Source organism: Protopterus annectens, chromosome 16.part0 (assembly GCF_019279795.1).
Source record: "Protopterus annectens isolate FY-2018-M chromosome 16.part0, PAN1.0, whole genome shotgun sequence".
NCBI classification, from domain to species: domain Eukaryota; kingdom Metazoa; phylum Chordata; order Ceratodontiformes; family Protopteridae; genus Protopterus; species Protopterus annectens.
Window position 1 is genome coordinate 73,936,216 of NC_056750.1, and position 21,872 is coordinate 73,958,087.

Below are 21,872 nucleotides of genomic sequence, written 5' to 3' on the forward strand. Positions count from 1 at the left end.
CCACAACTTCATACTTAGAATCAGTGATGGATTAAGTGTACTTTGGGCCCCTGGCTGTTTTCAAACCATGGGTCCCACCAAACACACACACACACACACACACACACACACACACACACACACACACACACACACTCACTTTTTTGCACATGTCCTTTTGGATTCACCTTCCTAATTGTTTTAAATGTATGCTTATCCACTAGATGTTTAAATTAATTATTTTTAATATAATAACATTGGTTAAGAGTGTGTGTTTAAGTTGTAGCTTTCAACATGTTTTCCAACAAAAAGTGAAACCATTTGGTAATCAGTAATGACATTACCCATTTCAGAACCGTTCAGCCATAAAAGACCATTCAAACTACTGTCATTATAACCAACCAGTACATAGACCAATCAGTTATGGCCAGTTTATTGAGTATTTGCTCATTACATGTTTAACTGTGATAAAAATGGCCACAGAAAATTATTCCAGTTTGTAATACACAAACACACACCAGTCCTGTAAAGACAGTTTAACTTTATAAATTCAGCAGAATCAGTCATTTTTACCCTCAGACATCCACAAACCCAGCAATTAACACCACATTATTGACTGTGTTCTTCTCAGATGTCTGTGTAAAAAAAAACAACAATAATAATGGCCAAAGTAACGTCTCAAGTTTGTTTCACCAAATACACAGTAGCGCCTGAGTAAAATATTCCAGCCTAATTCACACACATACCCACTAGTCCTGCAAAGCCAGATTAAAAAAAGGTTAACAGATAACAAGAGCTTAAGGTACTTTCATCCACAGACGATAGCCACTTTGCTGACTGTGTGCACTTCTTATTCTTATGATGAAATAAATTACATGTACTTTATTGGTAGCTTTGGATGGATTACATGAAATTGCACAAAGATCACTAGCATCATACAGTAAGACCCAGACATGTGCAACACAGTTTAAATAGAAGATTTCTTATGATGAGAACATAAGAAATATTAACCACCTGACAACATATGCTAAGAAAGCATGTACAATCTCTTCATAAGTAAAAGTTTTCTGAATAAATCCACATTCAAGAGAACTAATACTAATGTAAATGTTGCTACTGGCAAACAATGTTGCACTTCAGTGCTTTATCTACAAATATAGCACCTGCACTTGAAGAAAAAATGGCACGTTACATGTAAAAATAGTGTGCTGATATTGCCATAATATTTCCTGAACTAGATCAGCTGTGCATCAGAGACTGTCAGGCAAAAAGCAACCACACAGCAACAATTTTATATTAGAACACCGAATGTTCAAAATTGAGAGTGTTCTAATATTGAACCCTATGAATCGAAAATTTAAAACATCGAACATGCAGAACAGCAAATTTTTTCCTAGGGAAAAAATTTGCTGTTCCAAAACACATACACACAACACAAGCACACCAAACAAACAGCAATCCACACACATACACCTAAACTCTTACACATAACCCTACACTAAACTATACATACACCACTAACTATCCACTTACCTTAACCCATACCTTAACCCTAAGATCCGTCACTATCACACAGTCACCTCACCCGCGCCCTAACCCTAACTCACCTACCCTGCCCTAATCCTCACATCCACACAATCTCACACTTTCCTGACCCGCGCCCTAACCCTAACTCACTTAACCCGCCCTAACCCTCACGGCCACACAATCGCACATTTACTTGAACCTGACCCGTAACTTTCCACCACAGAGCTGAAAATACTGAAGCAACAGAAACAGACAACTGAATTCTTTCCCTAAGAAAAAATTTGGTTTTCTGTTTCTTCGATATTATCAGTGTTCGCTGAAAATGGGTCGATATTAGAACACTCGAAATTTTGAATGTTCGTTGTTCTAATATAGACCCCAATTTTTTTAACTAAATGAAAATGTCCTTTACTTTCTGATCTTGTAAAAGAGACTGTATCACATTAATATGCTACAATGACTACATAATATGGTTAGGCAGCTCCAAAGATCACTCAAAAAATGCAGACTATACTGACCACCCCTTCACATTTGCTGAAAGGTGTAAAGAAGGTACTACAAATATATATTACTAAAATGCAACATGTTTAGACTATACTACACAATCAAGGCCCATCAGTGAATTAATTTATTCTTTAGTACAAATGAATAAAGCAAAACAAGTAAAGACAATAGAGACTCTGCAACATATCTTCCTCATCAGCCCACAAGTCATACAAAAATCAGAAATATTACTGCATACAACACACTTTTGTTTGGAGGAGGGGGTTACATGGTTGCAGGATATATATATATATATATATATATATATATATATATATATATATATATATATATATATATATATTTTTTTTTTTTTTTTTTTTGAGTTTTATATTCCCTGTCATTGTGAATTGTTATCCCCTCTGACTTCAGTCATTAGAGGTCTGACCTACCTGAATACCTGACTATGCCGTGTTGCTGCAGCAAATGCCCCATAGAGTCAACAGAGCCAGATCATTGTCAAATGGGACCCTAGGCAGGGTAATGGACTGCCCCATCCATAACAATATCCCATTTTATAGCTGGCTTTCCCCAGTTATCATAAAACAATGTTTAAAGCTGCCTCACTGAGACCAACGACTGGTGTCAGAACCATGGCCTTAAGCTCAATGCCAAAAAATGTTTCGTCATCCCCTTTGGGAAAAACCTGGTTCCCATGAATTACCACATCAATTGCAGTCCACTGAACACAGAAGGTATTATAAGAGATCTGGGAACACAGGTTGACAGCAACCTCTCTTTTGACCACCACATTGCCACTGTGGTCAGAAAGTCCTTCTATGTGGCACATCTCATTACTCTTCCTTGCATCCAGGAAGAAAGAGGTCATTGTCTCCCTCTACTCTTCTTTCATTAGGCCAGTCATTGAGTACCATGCCCCATTTGATATGTACGTCACTAAACACCTGCAACAACTGGTGAGGCCACAAAGGTACCTCACAAAGAGGATCCTAGGCCTTACACATTTGGCCTATATGGACAGACTAAAAAAACTCCAACTATTCTCTGTCTCATATCACCTACTTAGAGGCGATCTATGCTTGAATTACAAAGCCATGTCTGACCCAGCTCTGTTAGAAATGCTGCATTTAAAGAAATCCCAATCCCTCCACACCACACGCTCCAAAGACCTCAACCCCATTACCACAATCAACAGAACATGCTGGAGGGACAGGTTCATAACCTAGAGACTGCCCATGCCATGGGATAGACTTCCCATACATGTCAAGCAGAGCACCTCACTGGCCCTCTTCAAGAGAAATCTTGATGAGTGGAGGGGAAATAGAATATTCACCCCAGGGATCACTCTTGTGGCTTTACTCGACAGAGGCACTGTGAACTAAGTTCGGGTGGCATGATGCCAGGGTAATCCTATAGGCTAGGCTTGTAAAGGCCCCAGGGCCATTAGCCTAGTAGTCACCTATGAACCTGTGTAGTGTAGTACACACCTATTAACCCTGTATAGTGTAGTACACACCTATGAACCTGTATAGTGTAGTAAACACCTATTAACCCTGTATAGTGTAGTACACACCTGTGAACCTGTATAGTGTAGTACACACCTATGAACCTGTATAGTGTAGTACACACCTATTAACCCTGTATAGTGTAGTACACACCTGTGTACCTGTATAGTGTAGTACACACCTATGAACCTGTATAGTGTAGTACACACCTATTAAACCTGTATAGTGTAGTACACACCTGTGAACCTGTATAGTGTAGTACACACCTATGAACCTGTGTAGTGTAGTACACACCTATGAACCTGAATAGTGTAGTACACACCTATGAATCTGTATAGTGTAGTACACACCTATTAACCCTGTATAGTGTAGCACACACCTATGAACCTGTATAGTGTAGTACACACCTGTGAACCTGTATAGTGTAGTACACACCTATGAACCTGTATAGTGTAGTACACACCTATTAACCCTGTATTGTGTAGTACACACCTGTGAACCTGTATAGTGTAGTACACACCTATGAACCTGTATAGCGTAGTACACACCTATGAACCTGTATAGTGTAGTACACACCTATTAACCCTGTATAGTGTAGTACACACCTATTAACCCTGTATAGTGTAGTACGCACCTGTGAACCTGTATAGTGTAGTACACACCTATTAACCCTGTATAGTGTAGTATGCACCTGTGAACCTGTATAGTGTAGTACACACCTGCGAACCTGTATAGTGTAGTACACACCTATGAACCTGTATAGTGTAGTACACACCTATTAACCCTGTATAGTGTAGTACACACCTATGAACCTGTATAGTGTAGTACACACCTATTAACCCTGTATAGTGTAGTACACACCTATGAACCTGTATAGTGTAGTACACACCTGGGAACCTGTATAGTGTAGTACACACATATGAACCTGTATAGTGTAGTACACACCTATTAACCCTGTATAGTGTAGTACACACCTATGAACCTGTATAGTGTAGTACACACCTGTGAACCTGTATAGTGTAGTACACACCTATTAACCCTGTATAGTGTAGTACGCACCTGTGAACCTGTATAGTGTAGTACACACCTGTGAACCTGTATAGTGTAGTACACACCTATGAACCTGTATAGTGTAGTACACACCTATTAACCCTGTATAGTGTAGTACACACCTATGAACCTGTATAGTGTAGTACACACCTATGAACCTGTATAGTGTAGTACACACCTATTAACCCTGTATAGTGTAGTACACACCAATGAACCTGTATAGTGTAGTACACACCTATGAACCTGTGTAGTGTAGTACACACCTATGAATCTGTATAGTGTAGTACACACCTATTAACCCTGTATAGTGTAGTGCACACCTATTAACCCTGTATAGTGTAGTACGCACCTATGAACCTGTATAGTGTAGTACACACCTATGAACCTGTATAGTGTAGTACACACCTATTAACCCTGTATAGTGTAGTACACACCTATGAACCTGTATAGTGTAGTACACACCTGTGAACCTGTATAGTGTAGTACACACCTATTAACCCTGTATAGTGTAGTACGCACCTGTGAACCTGTATAGTGTAGTACACACCTATTAACCCTGTATAGTGTAGTACACACCTGTGAACCTGTATAGTGTAGTACACACCTATGAACCTGTATAGTGTAGTACACACCTGTGAACCTGTATAGTGTAGTACACACCTATGAACTTGTGTAGTGTAGTACACACCTGTGAACCTGTATAGTGTAGTACACACCTGTAAACCTATGTAATACCACTTTCTTCTTACACCCCAGAGATTTGGATTTTATTTAAAACTTCCATTTTTATAGCAAAATCACTGACTCCCATTTGCTAAACAAAACAAACTACTTGCACACTGAAAATAGACTTAGCATTAGCATTGTCCTGTTCGATTCTCAGCTAAAGCGTCTTCTGTGTGGAGACATGCGTGAATGGGTGTACCTTCATTGAAGGTTGTGCGTCAGAGCTGGCAACTCAGCATGTGAAAATCTACTGCCAATCATTAGCGGACCGGAGTTCCGTTGTGGTGACCCCTAACCGGGAAAAGCCGAAAGACACAACATTAGCATCAGTAAATTTTTCTTCCCCTGAAATTCACATTAATTGAAAATGCATCTAGTAACCCATTAAATTACAAGAGAAGTACTGAGAATTATAGTCAAATAGCATTAAATGAAGTACTAATTGGTTGCTACTGTGTGTTTGTGTAGGCCAACAAAAGGCATTTCACATCTCCATGTGTCCTGCAAAAAACAAGCTAATTAAAAATGCATTCATAGTTAAAATATTAACATTAAACCCATAGACATCACGCTGTCCAGTTTATTCAAAGCGTAATAATAAACACACTGTCAACCATCAACAAACCAAGGTAACCATGGACTGTACTCAAAGAACATGGCCCACATGATTGCTCCTGTTTACTACAATCAATGAATGCATTCTATCACACTATACCCACTCTGGCATGCAGGAACGAAGTGTTACACACACACACACACACACACACACACACACACACACACACACGCGTGACCATCAGTTACAAACCCTTGTATGACTTCATGCACCTCAGATGTTTGCTTGCAGTCAAATGAATGAACAAATGAGAATTGTACAATGCAACCCATTGCACCTGCATGCCCTCCCAACCTCTTACCTCAAGCATCACAGACAAACACCTAAAATCAGGAGCATATGTCAAATATTTATTATAACATGTTTTGCACTAACAAGCATTTTCTAAAGAATATGCAGTCTGAAACTCATGTTTGTCATTATTTAGTAACTACATTCCAGAACACTACAGCAGAAAGTTGCAAATATTATGAGAAACAGACCACAAATATGAGGAACAAATCAGTGACAGCAATGACAGTTGAGAATTATGCCCTCTGCATACAAGCAAGCACAAACACAGACACACACTTGTAACTGATGCACACTTCAGATATCTGCTTGAGAGAAAGTGAATAAATGTTGTTGTCTTTCGGTTTTCCTGGTTAGGGGTCGCCACAACGGAACTCCGGTCCACTAATGATTGGCAGTAGATTTTGTACGTGCCGAGTTGCCAGCCCTGATGCACAATCTTCAACGAAGGTACGCCCATTCACGCATGTCTCCACACAAAAGACGCTCTAGCTGAGAATCGAACAGGACAACATCTTACTGTAAGACGACAACGCTACATAAATAATGGCACAAAAATGTATTTCAGCTTGCTGCTGCCAGAACCATGCAGTGCAAACCACTGCAATTCCCTTCACACTCTCAACTTCTTAACTCAAGAATACCAAAGCCCCAAAATCAGGAACAGATTTAAAATGCTTCTCTTATACACTTAGAAAGCTGCTAAAATAAACTTTACATTAGCAAGCATTTTTCTGAAGGCTACAATGTCTGTAACTTGCATGCCTGTCATTATTCAATAACCAACATCCACAACAGTGTACTGAAAGCCACACATTTTACAAGGGACAGACCAAAGATACAACTCAACTTCTTTACCCAAGAATCATAGACAAAACCAAAAGTAATGGGGAGTGAGCAAAGGCCACAAAAGGGACAAAGTTTCATTATTATTTTATTTTATCTATTCATTAACCAGGTAAAGTGTTTATTTTTATTTTTATTTTACATTTGTTGACCGGGCTAGTCTAGCTGGATATATGTCCATTTTCAGTAGAGGCCCGGGGAGAAAAGCTCTACATAGAAGACTTACACAAACAGTTCATTAAACATTAATTACAGGAATCTTGTGAGATGATAACGTGTTCCAAGGTAACAAAAACATATAAAAATGTTTTGTTTTTTTTGTGCTATGAGAAGAGGGAGAAGGATTTAGAAGTATGTGGTAGACACACAAAGCAAAGTGATGAGCAGGAATAAGAGAACAAAGCAGTTAAAATGGGATTGGAAGAATTGGGGTTGAGGGGGTGGCCTAATGGTTAAGGTGTTTGCCTTACAAACACAAGGTGCAGAGTATGAATCTCACAAGGGATAATTGGCTAGGCTTAAAATGGCTTGCAAAGGCAGTTAGCTTAGTATTAATCTGTGAACCTATGAAGGTGTAGGGTAGTAAGTTGTTGATAAGACAGTAGGATGGCCAATTCAGTTGTTCCTAGTTACAGTAAGTCAGCCTAAATGGTAGTGGACTTAAAGTTGCAGAAAGAGAGATATAGTAAAAAAAAAGATGTTGGGCAAGACTAGCAGTGGGAGATACATTAGTCAGGGTTAGTACAGGGACATAGCCAGTGAGTTGTAAGGTATGATTTAAGTTTCTTTTTAAATAGTGAAGTTGAAGAAAGAGATGTAAGTTCACCAGGAAGTAGGTTCCAGCTTTTACCTACAGTGTTAGTGAAGAGGGGTTCTCCTGCTTTATTGTTATATTTTTGAGTAGAGATCAGTAGTTTGTTTGCAGAGCATAGGTTTGTAAGATTTTTATATGGGCAGATTAGACTTTGGAGAACTGGTGTGTTACTTGGATGATACAGGGTTTTATGGGTAATAGTTAGTTGGTGAAGTAGAATATGGTTCTGTAGTTCCAGCCAACCCAGTTGTTTCAGATTTTGGCAGTGGTGGGATCTAACAGGAGAACCTGTAGTAAATCTGGCAATGTTGTTGTAGGCGATTGACAGCTTGTTGAGGTTGCTTTTTGATAGATTAGTATATATAGGGGATGCATAAAAGAGTATTGAGATGAGGTGGGTGTGGGCAATAGAAGTTCTTGCTATGGGAGTAAGGAAAGGTTTAATTCTATAGAGGGAGCCAAGTTTTCAGTTAACTGATTTTATTGTGGTGTTAATATGAGTATCAGAGTTAAGGCTGTGGTCAATTGTCACTCCCAAGAGTTTAGTGGTAATGTCAGGGGATATAACTGTACTATTTTTAGATTTAATAGTAAAGTAAAGTGGGGGGACTTGAGTGTGGGAGAAAACAGTAGAAGTTTAGTCTTTTTAGGGTTAAGGAGGAGGCAACGCTGTAAAAAACAATCTTCGACAAGTTCAAAGACATTTTGGGTGAGTGACTGTAGTTCAGATGATTAAGTAGCTGAGGAAATTAAGGTAGAGTCATCTGCGTATTGAATGAATACAGCATGTGGGGTGCTAGTAGACAGATCATTTATAAAGATAGAGAATAGAAGAGGGCCCAGAATAGAACCTTGGGGTACACCAAGAGAGACAGGAAGGTGGGAAGATAGAGTGTTGTTCCAGAGTACTGCCTGTTGCCTGTTGTGTAAGTAGGACTTGAACCACTGTAGAGCTTGACTATCAAGTGAAAGGGACTTAAGTATATTCAGTAGAAGGTGATGGTTAACCATATCAAATGCTTTTGAAAGATCTATGAAGATAGCAGAGGACAGGGTGTTATGGTTACGGTTCTTGTTAATATGGTCAGAGAATGATAGGAGGGCTGTAGTGGTGCTGTGGTAAGGTCAAAAGCCATGTTGCGAGTTAGCTAAAAGGTTATTTTGGAGGAGATGGTCTAGCAGTTGATGATGGATGCACTTTTCCAAGATTTTAGCTATGGGAGAGAGTAGGGCAATTGGACGGTAGTTAGAAAGTTCTGTTGAGTTACCACCTTTGTGTAGGGGAATTATATGTGAGATTTTCCAGATGGATGGGATGGTGCCTTCAGTGATGGTTCTATTAATTATAGAGATAGGGTAAGCAATAAATTTTGCTGCTATTTGAAGATACTTAGCAGGTAAGAGGTCGGCAGAGGGGGTAGAGGGTTTAAGCTTTTGAAGGAGAGTACAGATAAGGGATGTAGGCACAGGTTGGAGTTGGAAAGTGGGTGGTGGGTTCTTTAATGATGAAGAAAGATTAGAGGATACAGGAGGTAGAGAGTTAGCAAGTGACTGGATAGCTTCTGTGAAGAAGGTATTGAAGGAATCAGCGATTAGTTTGGGAGTATTGGTGCTGATTCCAGAGGGGGTAGGTGTTTTAGAGTTGCCGGGATGTAGTAGTCTATTGATTCCTGACCACAATTTTTGTGGACTTTGTTGGTTGGAGTGTTGGAGCTGAAAGAAGAAGTTTTTTTTGTCCAGTAGTATAGATGTTTTAGCTGAGTTTCTAAGTTGTTTAAATTTTAGCTCATCTGATGGGGTTTTAGAGGAACGCCATTTGGCCCAAAATTTGTTTCTTAGTAGAATCTTTTGCTTAGTTTTATTTGTAAGCCAAGGTGCAGTTTTGGTAGTGCTCCTTCGAGTACGAAAAGGGGCATGGAAATCCAAGATTTCAAGGAACTTAGAGTTGAAGTATGCCACTGCTTCATCTATTTTAAAGATGACCAGTTGCATACACTCAGTTCATAAGTGTGCCACTGCTTCATCTAGTGGGAGGTGTTTTAAAGGTGACCAGTTACATACACTCAGTTCATAAGTATGCCACTGCTTCATCTAGTGGGAGGTGTTTTAAAGGTGACCAGTTACATACACTCAGTTCATAAGTATGCCACTGCTTCATCTAGTGGGAGGTGTTTTAAAGATGACCAGTTGCATACACTCAGTTCATAAGTATGCCACTGCTTCATCTAGTGGGAGGTGTTTTAAAGATGACCAGTTGCATACACTCAGTTCATAAGTATGCCACTGCTTCATCTAGTTGCAGGTGTTTTAAAGATGACCAGTTGCATACACACAGTTCATAAGTATGCCACTGCTTCATCTAGTTGCAGGCGTTTTAATGATGACCAGTTGCATACACTCAGTTCATAAGTATGCCACTGCTTCATCTAGTGGGAGGTGTTTTAAAGGTGACCAGTTACATACACTCAGTTCATAGGTATGCCACTGCTTCATCTAGTTGCAGGTGTTTTAAAGATGACCAGTTGCATACACTCAGTTCATAAGTATGCCACTGCTTCATCTAGTTGCAGGTGTTTTAAAGATGACCAGTTGCATACACTCAGTTCATAGGTATGCCACTGCTTCATCTAGTGGGGGGTATTTTTAAGGTGACCAGTTGCATACACTCAGTTCATAAGTATGCCACTGCTTCATCTAGTTGCAGGTGTTTTAAAGGTGACCAGTCGCATACACTCAGTTCATAAGTATGCCACTGCTTCATCTAGTTGCAGGTGTTTTAAAGATGACCAGTTGCATACACTCAGTTCATAAGTATGCCACTGCTTCATCTAGTGGGAGGTGTTTTAAAGGTGACCAGTTGCATACACTCAGTTCATAAGTATGCCACTGCTTCATCTAGTGGGAGGTGTTTTAAAGATGACCAGTTGCATACACTTAGTTCATAAGTATGCCACTGCTTCATCTAGTTGCAGGTGTTTTAAAGATGACCAGTTGCATACACTCAGTTCATAAGTATGCCACTGCTTCATCTAGTTGCAGGTGTTTTAAGGATGACCAGTTGCATACACTCAGTTCATAAGTATGCCACTGCTTCATCTAGTGGGAGGTGTTTTAAAGGTGACCAGTTACATACACTCAGTTCATAGGTATGCCACTGCTTCATCTAGTTGCAATTGTTTTAAAGATGACCAGTTGCATACACTCAGTTCATAAGTATGCCACTGCTTCATCTAGTTGCAGGTGTTTTAAAGATGACCAGTTGCATGCACTCAGTTCATAAGTATGCCACTGCTTCATCTAGTTGCAGGTGTTTTAAAGATGACCAGTTGCATACACTCAGTTCATAAGTATGCCACTGCTTCATCTAGTTGCAGGTGTTTTAAAGATGACCAGTTGCATACACTCAGTTCATAAGTGTGCCACTGCTTCATCTAGTTGCAGGTGTTTTAAAGATGACCAGTTGCATACACTCAGTTCATAAGTATGCCACTGCTTCATCTAGTGCAAGGTGTTTTAAAGATGACCAGTTGCATACACTCAGTTCATAAGTATGCCACTGCTTCATCTAGTTGCAGGTGTTTTAAAGATGACCAGTTGCATACACTCAGTTCATAAGTATGCCACTGCTTCATCTAGTTGCAGATGTTTTAAAGGTGACCAGTTGCATACACTCAGTTCATTCTGGAAGTGTTCTGGGTTAAAATGTTTATTGCAATGAGATGTTTTAAAAGTTGAGGGACTGTTAATATTGGTCTTATGTCGAATTATGTAAGTTAGTGAGTGATCACTAATGTCTGCTGGTAGGATACCTGTCATATATGATGTGGGTAGAGTATTTATAAGAAGCCAATCTAGGGTGGATTCTTTGTTATTAGGTTTATGGATACGAGTAGGTGAAGTGATAGTTTGGGAGAAGCCATAAAGGTTTATGTGGTTAGATGGGTTATTGGAATTACAGGTATTCCAGTATATATTAAAGTCGCCTAGGAGAATGGTTTCTTGTGGGTAGTTAGTGGATAGCCAGCTAAGGATATATTCAAGGGAGGTGATGTTATTACCTGGAGGAAGGTATGAGCATATAATGTAGATGGCCTTACTAATATTAAGCTGAAGCTTAGTAATAAGAACTTCAGCATTGCCATCAAAAGGTGGGTGTGAATCAAGTGGTGTAACTTGAAGGCCTGCTTTGTATAATACTGCTACTCCCCCTCCCTTTTTGTTAGGGCGATCCATTCTTATAATTCTATACCCAGGAGGGGTGATTTCATAGTCTTGGGTTGTTGGTTTTAACCATGTTTCGGATAGGCAGAGAATGTCAAAGTTATATACATCCAGTAAGGCATGAAGGTGAGTTACTTTGTTATTGACACTTCATATGTTTAAATGAGATATGAAGAGGGAGTTAGGAGGCCTAGTAGGGGTATGAAAGGGAGAGGGAGAGGGTTCCTCTGGGTTAGCTGGTCTAAAAGAGGATGGGCCAGGATTGGGATGAATGTCACCATCAAGTAGGAGGTAAAGGTGTAGTCTTTGTTTGTGAATTAGAGTAAGATTCAATATGTTATGTGCTTTTTTGACTTTTTGTAGTTTATAACTAATGTGGATGACTCTATGATACTTTGGGAGGAGGTAATTAGTTACAGACGTAATGTTGATGTGTTTAAGAGTAGGTGATGAGGATAATGGGTTAGTATCTTTTGTGTATAGCTGGAAGTTAGTGAAGCTAAGATGTTCGTAGACAGTTAGGATATAAGGAAGGAAAAGGAAAGGCAGAAGTAAGAGTAGTGGTAGGGGTTTAAGGTGAGTTGATATAGGATAAGTAGGCATAGTGCTGAAGAAGTAAAGGGTGAAGAGGAAGTAGGCAAGAGTATGAAGTTAATTAGGAAGAGTATTGTAGGATAGGAGATACTTAACAAGATGTGGGATGGGATTGGATTATGGTGAGGTGGGAGTGGTTAGAGAGTTATAAGGCTAGGTGCACTGGGGGTGAGTGGGATTTGGGGGTAGGGCAGGGGAGCGGAGTGAGCCCGCAGGGCGAACGGAGCAGGAAGAACCAGGTGAAGGATGAAAAAAAGATATCAGTGAAAACAATCAGTGAAATACTGACTACTGAGGGTAAGTGAAGATAGAGGAGAGTAAAGGTGGGAGTAGACTTATGTGGAAGTGTGAGGAGGAAGGTAGCTAAGTGAATTGTAGTGGTGAGTTAGAAGGGGTACAGTGGAGCTACAAGAAAGAAAGTAAGGAAACACTATTCACTGAGAATGTCTAATATGAAGCAGTAGGTGGATGTACAAGGAAAGTAACCAGAGAAGGGTACCATCTAGTAGATAAAACCTATACTGCTACGGTAGCTCCTGGAGGGAGATAGGAGGACAAGGAAATAGTGCAGTCAAGTACAGAGGCTTCAAGAGGGAGGGGATGGAGGTAAAAAAGTAGAGAGGAGTAGGCTGCTGGTCATCCTGGCAGGGGACGGTACATATACACCTATTATGTACAACAGATAGATTAGCATACAGTAAATAACATACTTTCTTGTATCCCTGAGGAGAAGAGTTTAGGGAGAAGTTAGCCTCTATTCCTTTCTTAGGAAGAGACAGCAGGAGTTTTACTTTAAACTACTGTTTTGAAGTCTTCAGGTAGGGCAGGTTCCCAAACCCTAATTCGGGACAGGTAGGTTGACTAGTTTCTTGTATCCTTGGGGGGAAGAGTTCAGGGAGAAGTTAGCCTCTATTCCTTCTTAGGAAGAGACAGCAGGAGTTTTACTTTAAACTACTGTTTTGAGGTCTTCAGGTAGGGCAGGTTCCCAAACCCTAATTCGGGACAGGTAGGTTGACTAGTTTCTTGTATCCTTGAGGGGAAGAGTTCAGGGAGAAGTTAGCCTCTATTCCTTTCTTAGGAAGAGACAGCAGGAGTTTTACGTTAAACTACTGTTTTGAGGTCTTCAGGTAGGGCAGGTTCCCAAACCCTAATTCGGGACAGGTAGGTTGACTAGTTTCTTGTATCCTTGAGGGGAAGAGTTCAGGGAGAAGTTAGCCTCTATTCCTTTCTTAGGAAGAGACAGCAGGAGTTTTACTTTAAACTACTGTTTTGAGGTCTTCAGGTAGGGCAGGTTCCCAAACCCTAATTCGGGACAGGTAGGTTGACTAGAGTATGTAAGAACACCGGAGCTCCGAATACACAGCAGCCAAGAGCGAGAAAAAGAAATTCCTTTTCATGGATGACCCATGAGCACTGTCTGGTTAAGTCATTTGCTCAAAGTCACACAGTAGGCAAATGGAGGCGAAAGGTGTCAACACCTGTACTTTTGACTACAGTTAACAGTTCACTAACATGTCAGAGTCTTAAGTGCCAGGCAGCTATAATTCACTTAAAATGTTAGCAGTACAAAAAGTGTTATATGACCGTGCATTTTCTGAACAATAAGAACAATGAAATTCTAATTACAACCATAATAATCTTCTGTGATTTACCATTGGAAAAAAAGACATTGGAACAAGGTATAAATATTAAAACAAATCAGATGTCCTGCAAAATCAGAGACAAATAAGTGGCAGACTTCTCTAATTCATTTAAAATTTAACAGAACAACAAGCCTTGCACTGATATGTAATTTCAACAACAAGAACGAAGAAGTTCTAATGGCTGGCATTACTGGCTGTAATACTCAGAGATTTACCAGAAAATCATAAAGTCAATGAAGGTTGGGCAGTCAGTTCAGAGGATGAAGGCTGTACGCTCTTAATGAGCTCTCACTCCCATAATTTTCTATCCCACTCCCCATACTTCTGTATCCCATCCCACTCCCACACTTCTCTATCCCACCCCACTCCCACACTTCTCTATCCCATCCCACTCCCATACTTCTCTATCCCATCCGACTCCCCACACTTCTCTGTCCCATCCCACTCCCACACTTCTCTATCCCATCCCACTCCCCACACTTCTCTATCCCATCCCACTCCCCACACTTCTCTATCCCACCCCACTCCCATACTTCTCTATCCTACCCCACTCCCATACTTCTCTATCTCACCCCACTCCCACACTTCTCTATCCCATCCCACTCCCCACACTTCTCTGTCCCATCCCACTCCCACACTTCTTTATCCCACCTCACTCCCATACTTCTCCATCCCATCCCACTCCCCATACTGTCTATCCCATATCCCATCTCACTCCCGTACTTTTTATCCCACCTCACTCCCATAGTTCTCTATCCCATCTCACTCCCATACTTTGCTATCCTATCTCACTTCTTCTGCAATCCCAGTGCCACTGTCTTATGGCTTTCCATCACCTCTCTGATTGTTTTTATTTTGTTTTCCCAGTCCCACTTACTCCGGCTCCCGCTTTTTGCAACAACAAGGTATCACTTACTATGATAAGCCTGACAGTAGTACAGTCTGATTTTGGCACTCCAGTTTTAAGCTTGTAGTATTCAAAACATATTGAATTCCATCCAACGATATAAAAGATTGGACCATTAGGTAATACTTTCATGAAGCAATTGTTGTTCACATTGCAGCCGTTGGAGAGAGAAGCCCTGATGCATTATATTTTAGTTATGTTTTTGTTTTGAATAAGTAACATGTTCACATGCACAGCTGGCTGACTCAGCTAATCCCATGACTTTGGATTATTGCATAAAGTCAGAGTGGAGGACAAATCAAGCACCCCCAATTACCAGTATGGAGAAAAAGCCCCAAACATTTAGAGGAAAAGTAGAAAACTTGTCTTTTATTTCTAATGTTGGCTGGCTGTGTGCATATTTCTGTCTTACTCTCTAAGCTGAACCAATAAATTTAGTAGAAATACAATGGGGAGAGAGAGAGAGAGAGAGCACATGACACTGAAGGCTTGTCTGTGTCATAGTCCTATAACTTGGGAGTGATTTGCTAGCCTTTTCTGCATTCTAATTAGATAAGCACTGTTAATTATTTACTGTATTATTTTGGAATATACTAAACTTATTTTCATTTTGATCAACAGGTGAGCTTAGTTCTGAATGGGTGGTCAGTCATCTCAGCTTTTGCTGGAGACCAGGATGTGACCAGAGAAGCTGCCACTAATGCTGTACTAATCCAGATGGAGAAAGGAGACCGAGTATACTTAAAGCTGGAGCGAGGTAACCTCATGGGAGGCTGGAAATTCTCAACTTTCTCTGGATTTCTGGTCTTTCCTCTTTAAATGAAAAATATTTGGTGGAATCCAATGCCTCTAAGACAGTCCCACTCCCTTGCAAAAATCTTGTAAAATACATAATAACTTCCTTCATGCCTTCATTGAAAAAAGACACTTGCAGCCAAAAAGGACTAACAATCAGACAGCTTCTCCCTCATGACTACAGGCCTTGCAGAGGAATGGAAAATTGAAATGTTAGTAATGTCTTAACCAGAAATCATCTACAGAGGAATGCAAAATTGAAATCTATTAGTAATGTCTTGACCAGAAATCATCTATTGCACTTGTGAATAATATGTTTCATCAAGAAGGCTGATGTAATCTACAATGAACTGGTTTCTGTCGTAAGTGCTGAGTGCTCCCAACCTTAACCAGGCCTGCCATTTTAAGATATCACCAATGGAGCTTGAAAATCAATAGCTGTGACAGGATTAGGATTCTTGACCAAGACAGGATGTTTATGAGGTGCACAAGTCAATACATTTTGTGTGCTATACTCGTCACTAATGGAACCAGCCAGAGTTTGCTTACTAACTCTACTTGTTTTGATCCCATTAGTGAGACAACATTTCTTCTATGAGCAAACAGCACATTTTTAGACAAATATAATCATGTTTTTCTGACAAGTGAGGTATCTGTCTCTCCAATATGATTATTCACCTGTTGCTGCCTGCAGAGCAATGGAGAAATCAGTCTTCATTTTCTGATTATGGTTTTGGTAAAACAAAATGAGTTTATCCAGGGGCAACAGTTGCAGACGTGCTAAGTCTCAAAACATATTTTCATCTCTGATTTTCTTGTGTGGATGTAGAGTAAGGTTTATCCTAAAGAAAGTGTATATTACTGAAACTAACAACGGATTTGTCTTTGGGAATAAGCAGGAACCTATTTGTTACCAATATATTTCTGGTTCACTGCAAAGCTGTTCTGCAGAAAAGGTAGTAAAGGGCCAGTTTCAGTATTAGTCTTCTGCTAACAAAGACAGCAGGGTTATATCTTAATTCTAGTGGTATAGAAGAATGATTTCAGGCAGGAGGTCATGAAATTGTTACATTGTTCCCACCAGAGGAATGTTGGTAAAATGAATAATACCCAGAGAACATTCTAAATATACATAAACTGAGATAAAGTTGAATTGGCTGTATGGTTTTATATTTTGCTCTCAAGGTGCTGTCTCTTTCCCCTCAATAGATAAATAAATAAACAAATCTCTGAATCCTCAGAATGGGAGAGAGCCATAGTCTGCTGGCTAAAACTGTGGGTAGTCCCTCGTAATTCCAGAATAAAATAATCAGCTGTATGGAATTTAGCAGATTACAGGAGCCTATGCTTGTGGAATTGCCTACCACCTTATAAAAATTGAGAGCGTCTACTACCTTAGTAGCATGATCCTAGCTCTAAACTTGAATAATCACGACTTAACCATCTTTTTATAGTTACAGTATTACAATGTTTGCTATTATGTGGCATCAAAGAGGTCACCACTAATGCAGAAGCCTTGGGAGTGTATTACAAAAAGTCTGCTGTAGACTGGTATTTAACGTTTACTTGAACTGTCAAACTCAAGCTAAGTTATATTACACATTTTCATGGGTAACCCATGATGTTTGATTTGCCCAACTGACTTGCCCTGAGTCATATATTCTGTAAGCAGAGGCTAATGGAATCAAGCCCACATTTGCAGACTCTAGCTCATGTAAAACATTTCTGTTACTCACTGGGTTACTGCTAGCCAGCTTCTTCTCTTGGGAGGGGTGGACAAAGAGTATCTTGTGTGCCTCTCTACCAGAACACAAGCCTATGCACTCAGCTGCTTTGCAGAAACATGAGTGACAGAAGGCCTATCTTTCACAGATGGCCTTCTGCCTTAACTGTATCAGAATGCTTCAGAGAACATCTAACAGAAATGTTGTAGCTGTATATAACTATGTAACAGCATTACAACATTACACTGCAATTGTTTATGTATTAATCTTACCAACACTGATTTTTTTAACCAGGAAATAAGTGTCGAAGCGATTCAGTTATGGAGGTTTCTGGAAGGAAAGAATACTTTTGTTATTTATGTACCTCTGCTTGTTTTAAGACTCACTCTACTAATTTATCACACAAGATAATCTTGTGGAGTAGATGAAAGCAAGAACGTTCTTCATGTAAGGACTGGAAGAATCACAGAATGGTCCTGGTGTCCTAAAGGTTCTCCCAAATGAGTTATATATATACAGCATTATTTCTGTTACATTTAGCAGGAAAATGTAAAAATAAACCAGCTTTATCAGTCCCTTATTTATTAAATGGTCTGTTAGCCTTGGAACAGTGGTATGAAATTAGCTTAGAATTTTATTAGGCACACTTAGACAAGGGGCACCGAGGCTGAACTACACACTGTGAATTGAGATAACTGGGTACATCTTCACCAGACCTGAAACAGAAATGTAGCTAACATATCATCAATACACATTTCAGATGGGAGCCTTTTTAATAACCACTGTCTTGGAAAAAGTTTAAAACAAAATGTACATTCATATTATGATTCAAACAAACAAAAATATTCTACTAATACAGCAGAGTGTGCTGCCCCACAATGCTCGTCTCCCCATTTCATTTCCTGTCTGAGAGACCTTCAGCGTGCAGTAAACATGCTGTCCTTGTGCTCATTGTGTCTAAAGCTTTTTTTCCTGGGGTTCCTAGTTACTTCTCACATCTCCAAAGATATACGGGAGATGAACTGTGATACTCCAGATGGCTAGTAAGTATGCCTGAGTGTCTGTGGGTCAGAGCTGTAACAAAGGTATTTGGCATCCTGAACAACATAACCATTTGGTACCCTTCTGTTGTCTAAGGGAATCATGATTGCATAATGACAGCTTGTAACTTGCCAAACCTTTTAAAGAATAATTTAACAGTTTACAGACTGTCATTAAGTGGCTGGTTATAAGCAGCTTATAAACTGTTAAAGTAGTTTCTACCTTTAAAATAATGTTTTGACAGACAGTTGTATTCAGTAATTCCAGTTTTTCTTAAAGGATGTGTCCCCTAAAGGTCAGTGTTGGAGACAGGTGCCCCATTTGTTATGTCTACCTTATAGCACTGGTGTATGTGTATTCAGTGATTCAACCTTTTTCTTAAAGGATGTGTCCCCTAAAAGTCAGTGTTGAAGGCAGGTGCCCCATTTGTTACATCTACCTTATAGCACTGGTGTATGTATATTCAGTGATGACTGGTATCCTGTCTACTGATGCCTGCTGCAATAGGCTGTGGCTCCTAACAGACCTGCATAGACTAAAGCAAGTATTGGAGAACAAATAAATGAATGAATGGAATATTCTACTCTTTACTTAAGAAGTGAACCATATACATTTTGTAGGAGGCTTCAGAATTCCATCAGCTACTTATGTCTGCTTGACTGCTGAAACCAAGATTAGAACAGCAAATTACAGCTAAACAGATATGGAAGGATCAGTTTTTAAGCCTCACTGTGTTTGCGATCTGTTTTATAATCTTTCCAACACCACTTCACAATTATTCCAATATGTTTTATTCTGCCCCACAATTGTTCTAGCATCTCTGACCTCACTTCAGCTTCATTCTCTCTTCTAGACCCTGTGTCAGAATCATTCTAACATCTATGACTGCATCTCATAACCCAATCAAAAAATTGTATTTCTAGTTCTACCTCACAACTGTTTCAATATCTCTGATCTGCAACACTCTAATGAGAGCATTCAGATAACTGAGGGCTGTACAATAAAACTGACTTAGACAGCAGGCCCTCAGTTTTACCAGTTCATATACCAAAAGAAAACATTCTCCTGGCAACTTAATATTTTAATTTTGGATATATTGTATTTAATAAATATTATAGCCTTTTTGTGTTGGCTTGTAGGCATGGGCTGGTGCAACACCTTGCGTCAGCTGCAGGACACAGTCTTATGCAAATTAACAGCTATACAATCTTCTTCCTAGATAACAGCAGCAACAAACACTTGGGGGTGAGCACAACTGAAACAGTTTTATAAAGATCTCCATTGCTGATTTACTGTTATTTATTATCACAGTCAAAAGAGTATATTAAAGGACTGCAGCAATACTGGGGACTTCAAAGTCTTTGCTGTCGTTATGTTCCCCCTACTATGTTTTAGCTCTTCCATTTTCAAAGAAGAAATTGCAAAGTTAAACACTTCCTGAAATCCTGCAGCATTTAGATTGCTAATACATTTCACAAATTAAAACAGTAGTGTAGAATACGGTATGAATTTTTAAATATATTTTTGCAATATATCAATATAAATTGTTTTTGCTTTGTCTAATAATGTAATTATCAGTCATTTAGGTACATCTTTTATGGCAAACCTTATTGAAAAAATACCATAACTTTTCCCATCATGAGAACATAAAAAACAGATTTCCTTGCAAAGAAGGGAACTTACACCCAGGTCCTACAAACTACCTGAAGCGACTCCTATACTGGTGCATTACTGTGACTCACTTGAATTTTTAGATTTGCCTAAAGCCAAGTACAGAATAAAATCTCACTGTTGTTTGGCAGCTGCATGCCACAGATTGACACGTGTGGCTGCATTCTTCACAGTTCATCTCAATGTTGTTTGGAAGCTACATGCCACAGATTAACATGAGTGGCTGCATTCTTAACAGCTCATCTCACTGTTGTTTGGCACACAGATTGACACGAGTGGCTGCATTCTCCACAACTCATCTCATTGTTGTTTAGCACACAGATTGACATGAGTGGCTGCATTCTTCGCAGATCATCTCACTGTTGTTTGGCAGCTGCATGCCACAGATTGACATGAGTGACTGCATTCTTCACAGCTCATCTCACTGTTGTTTGGCAGCTGCATGCCACAGATTGATACGAGTGGCTGCATTCTTCACAGCTCAGTTATTCCTATCTGTGCTTTTTGACTAACTGGGAGACTGAGAACAGGAACAATCTGACAGCACCAGGCTATAACTTGGGGGGGGTAGTGGCATGCTATGGAAAATAGGCAGCTTCAGAATGTTTTGCAGACTTCCTCATATAGAATAAATGCAAAGATTATTTGTTGAGCAATCATTCAGCATAATATGACACAAACACAGACCCTAACACAAAAAAACAAACTTGATTGCCTGTGCTGTTTTTATGCCCCACTTAGTCAGTATATGTTGCTAAAGACCCATGTCTTATTCAATCACAATATACCAATCTTCCTTCACGTTCATATTCAGACTGATATCTTTGTACTGGTTCTTCTTTTTATCAGACCCTTACAAAAAATAGAAAAAGGTATCTTTTTTCTTCACAGATGAGTCTCTGTCTTTATACCATCACACTAGGTGTGTGTGTGTGTGTGTGTGTGTGTGTGTGTGTGTGTGTGTGTGTGTGTGTGTGTGTGTGTGTGTGTGTGTGTGTGTGTATATGTGTGTGTGTGTGAGTGTGAGAGAGTGAGTATGTGTCTGTGTTTCTGTATGTCTGTTTGTGTTTGTGTCTATGCATCCAGTGTGGGTTTATTAACAGGATAGTGTGGGCATGAGAAAAATTTCTTGTTCCTTTGTGCAATATTGACTTGTAGTAGGCTCATTAACTGAGTGAAAACATTCACTTTGCCTAATCAGTTTGTGCATATTAATACTAACATAAAATCATAGCAGGATAATCATTGATTCAAGCTGAATAAGATTGTAGTCTTCCCTTCTGAAACCGTCACAGTGAAGCTTTTATTGCTTTAGTTCCAGATTTATATGAGAGGTAGCAGGCAGCAATATACAGTTTAATTCATGCTGAAAACCCCATTGCACATCACTACACCTGGTGGTACATCTGAACATGTGA

At 39.6% G+C, this 21,872-nt stretch overlaps 1 protein-coding gene across 1 annotated transcript in view; it reads left to right on the top strand.

Annotated features, from left to right (window-relative positions):
* Window positions 1-21,424, top strand: part of LOC122790901 (cerebellin-1-like) — a 790,849-nt gene extending 769,425 nt beyond the window's left edge. The window contains exon 4 of the mRNA XM_044058580.1: window positions 15,845-21,424. Within this exon, the coding sequence (XP_043914515.1) occupies window positions 15,845-16,042 (198 nt within the window). The 3' untranslated portion in view covers window positions 16,043-21,424. The remainder of the gene's footprint in view (window positions 1-15,844) is intronic.
* The last annotated feature ends 448 nt before the right edge of the window (window positions 21,425-21,872 follow it).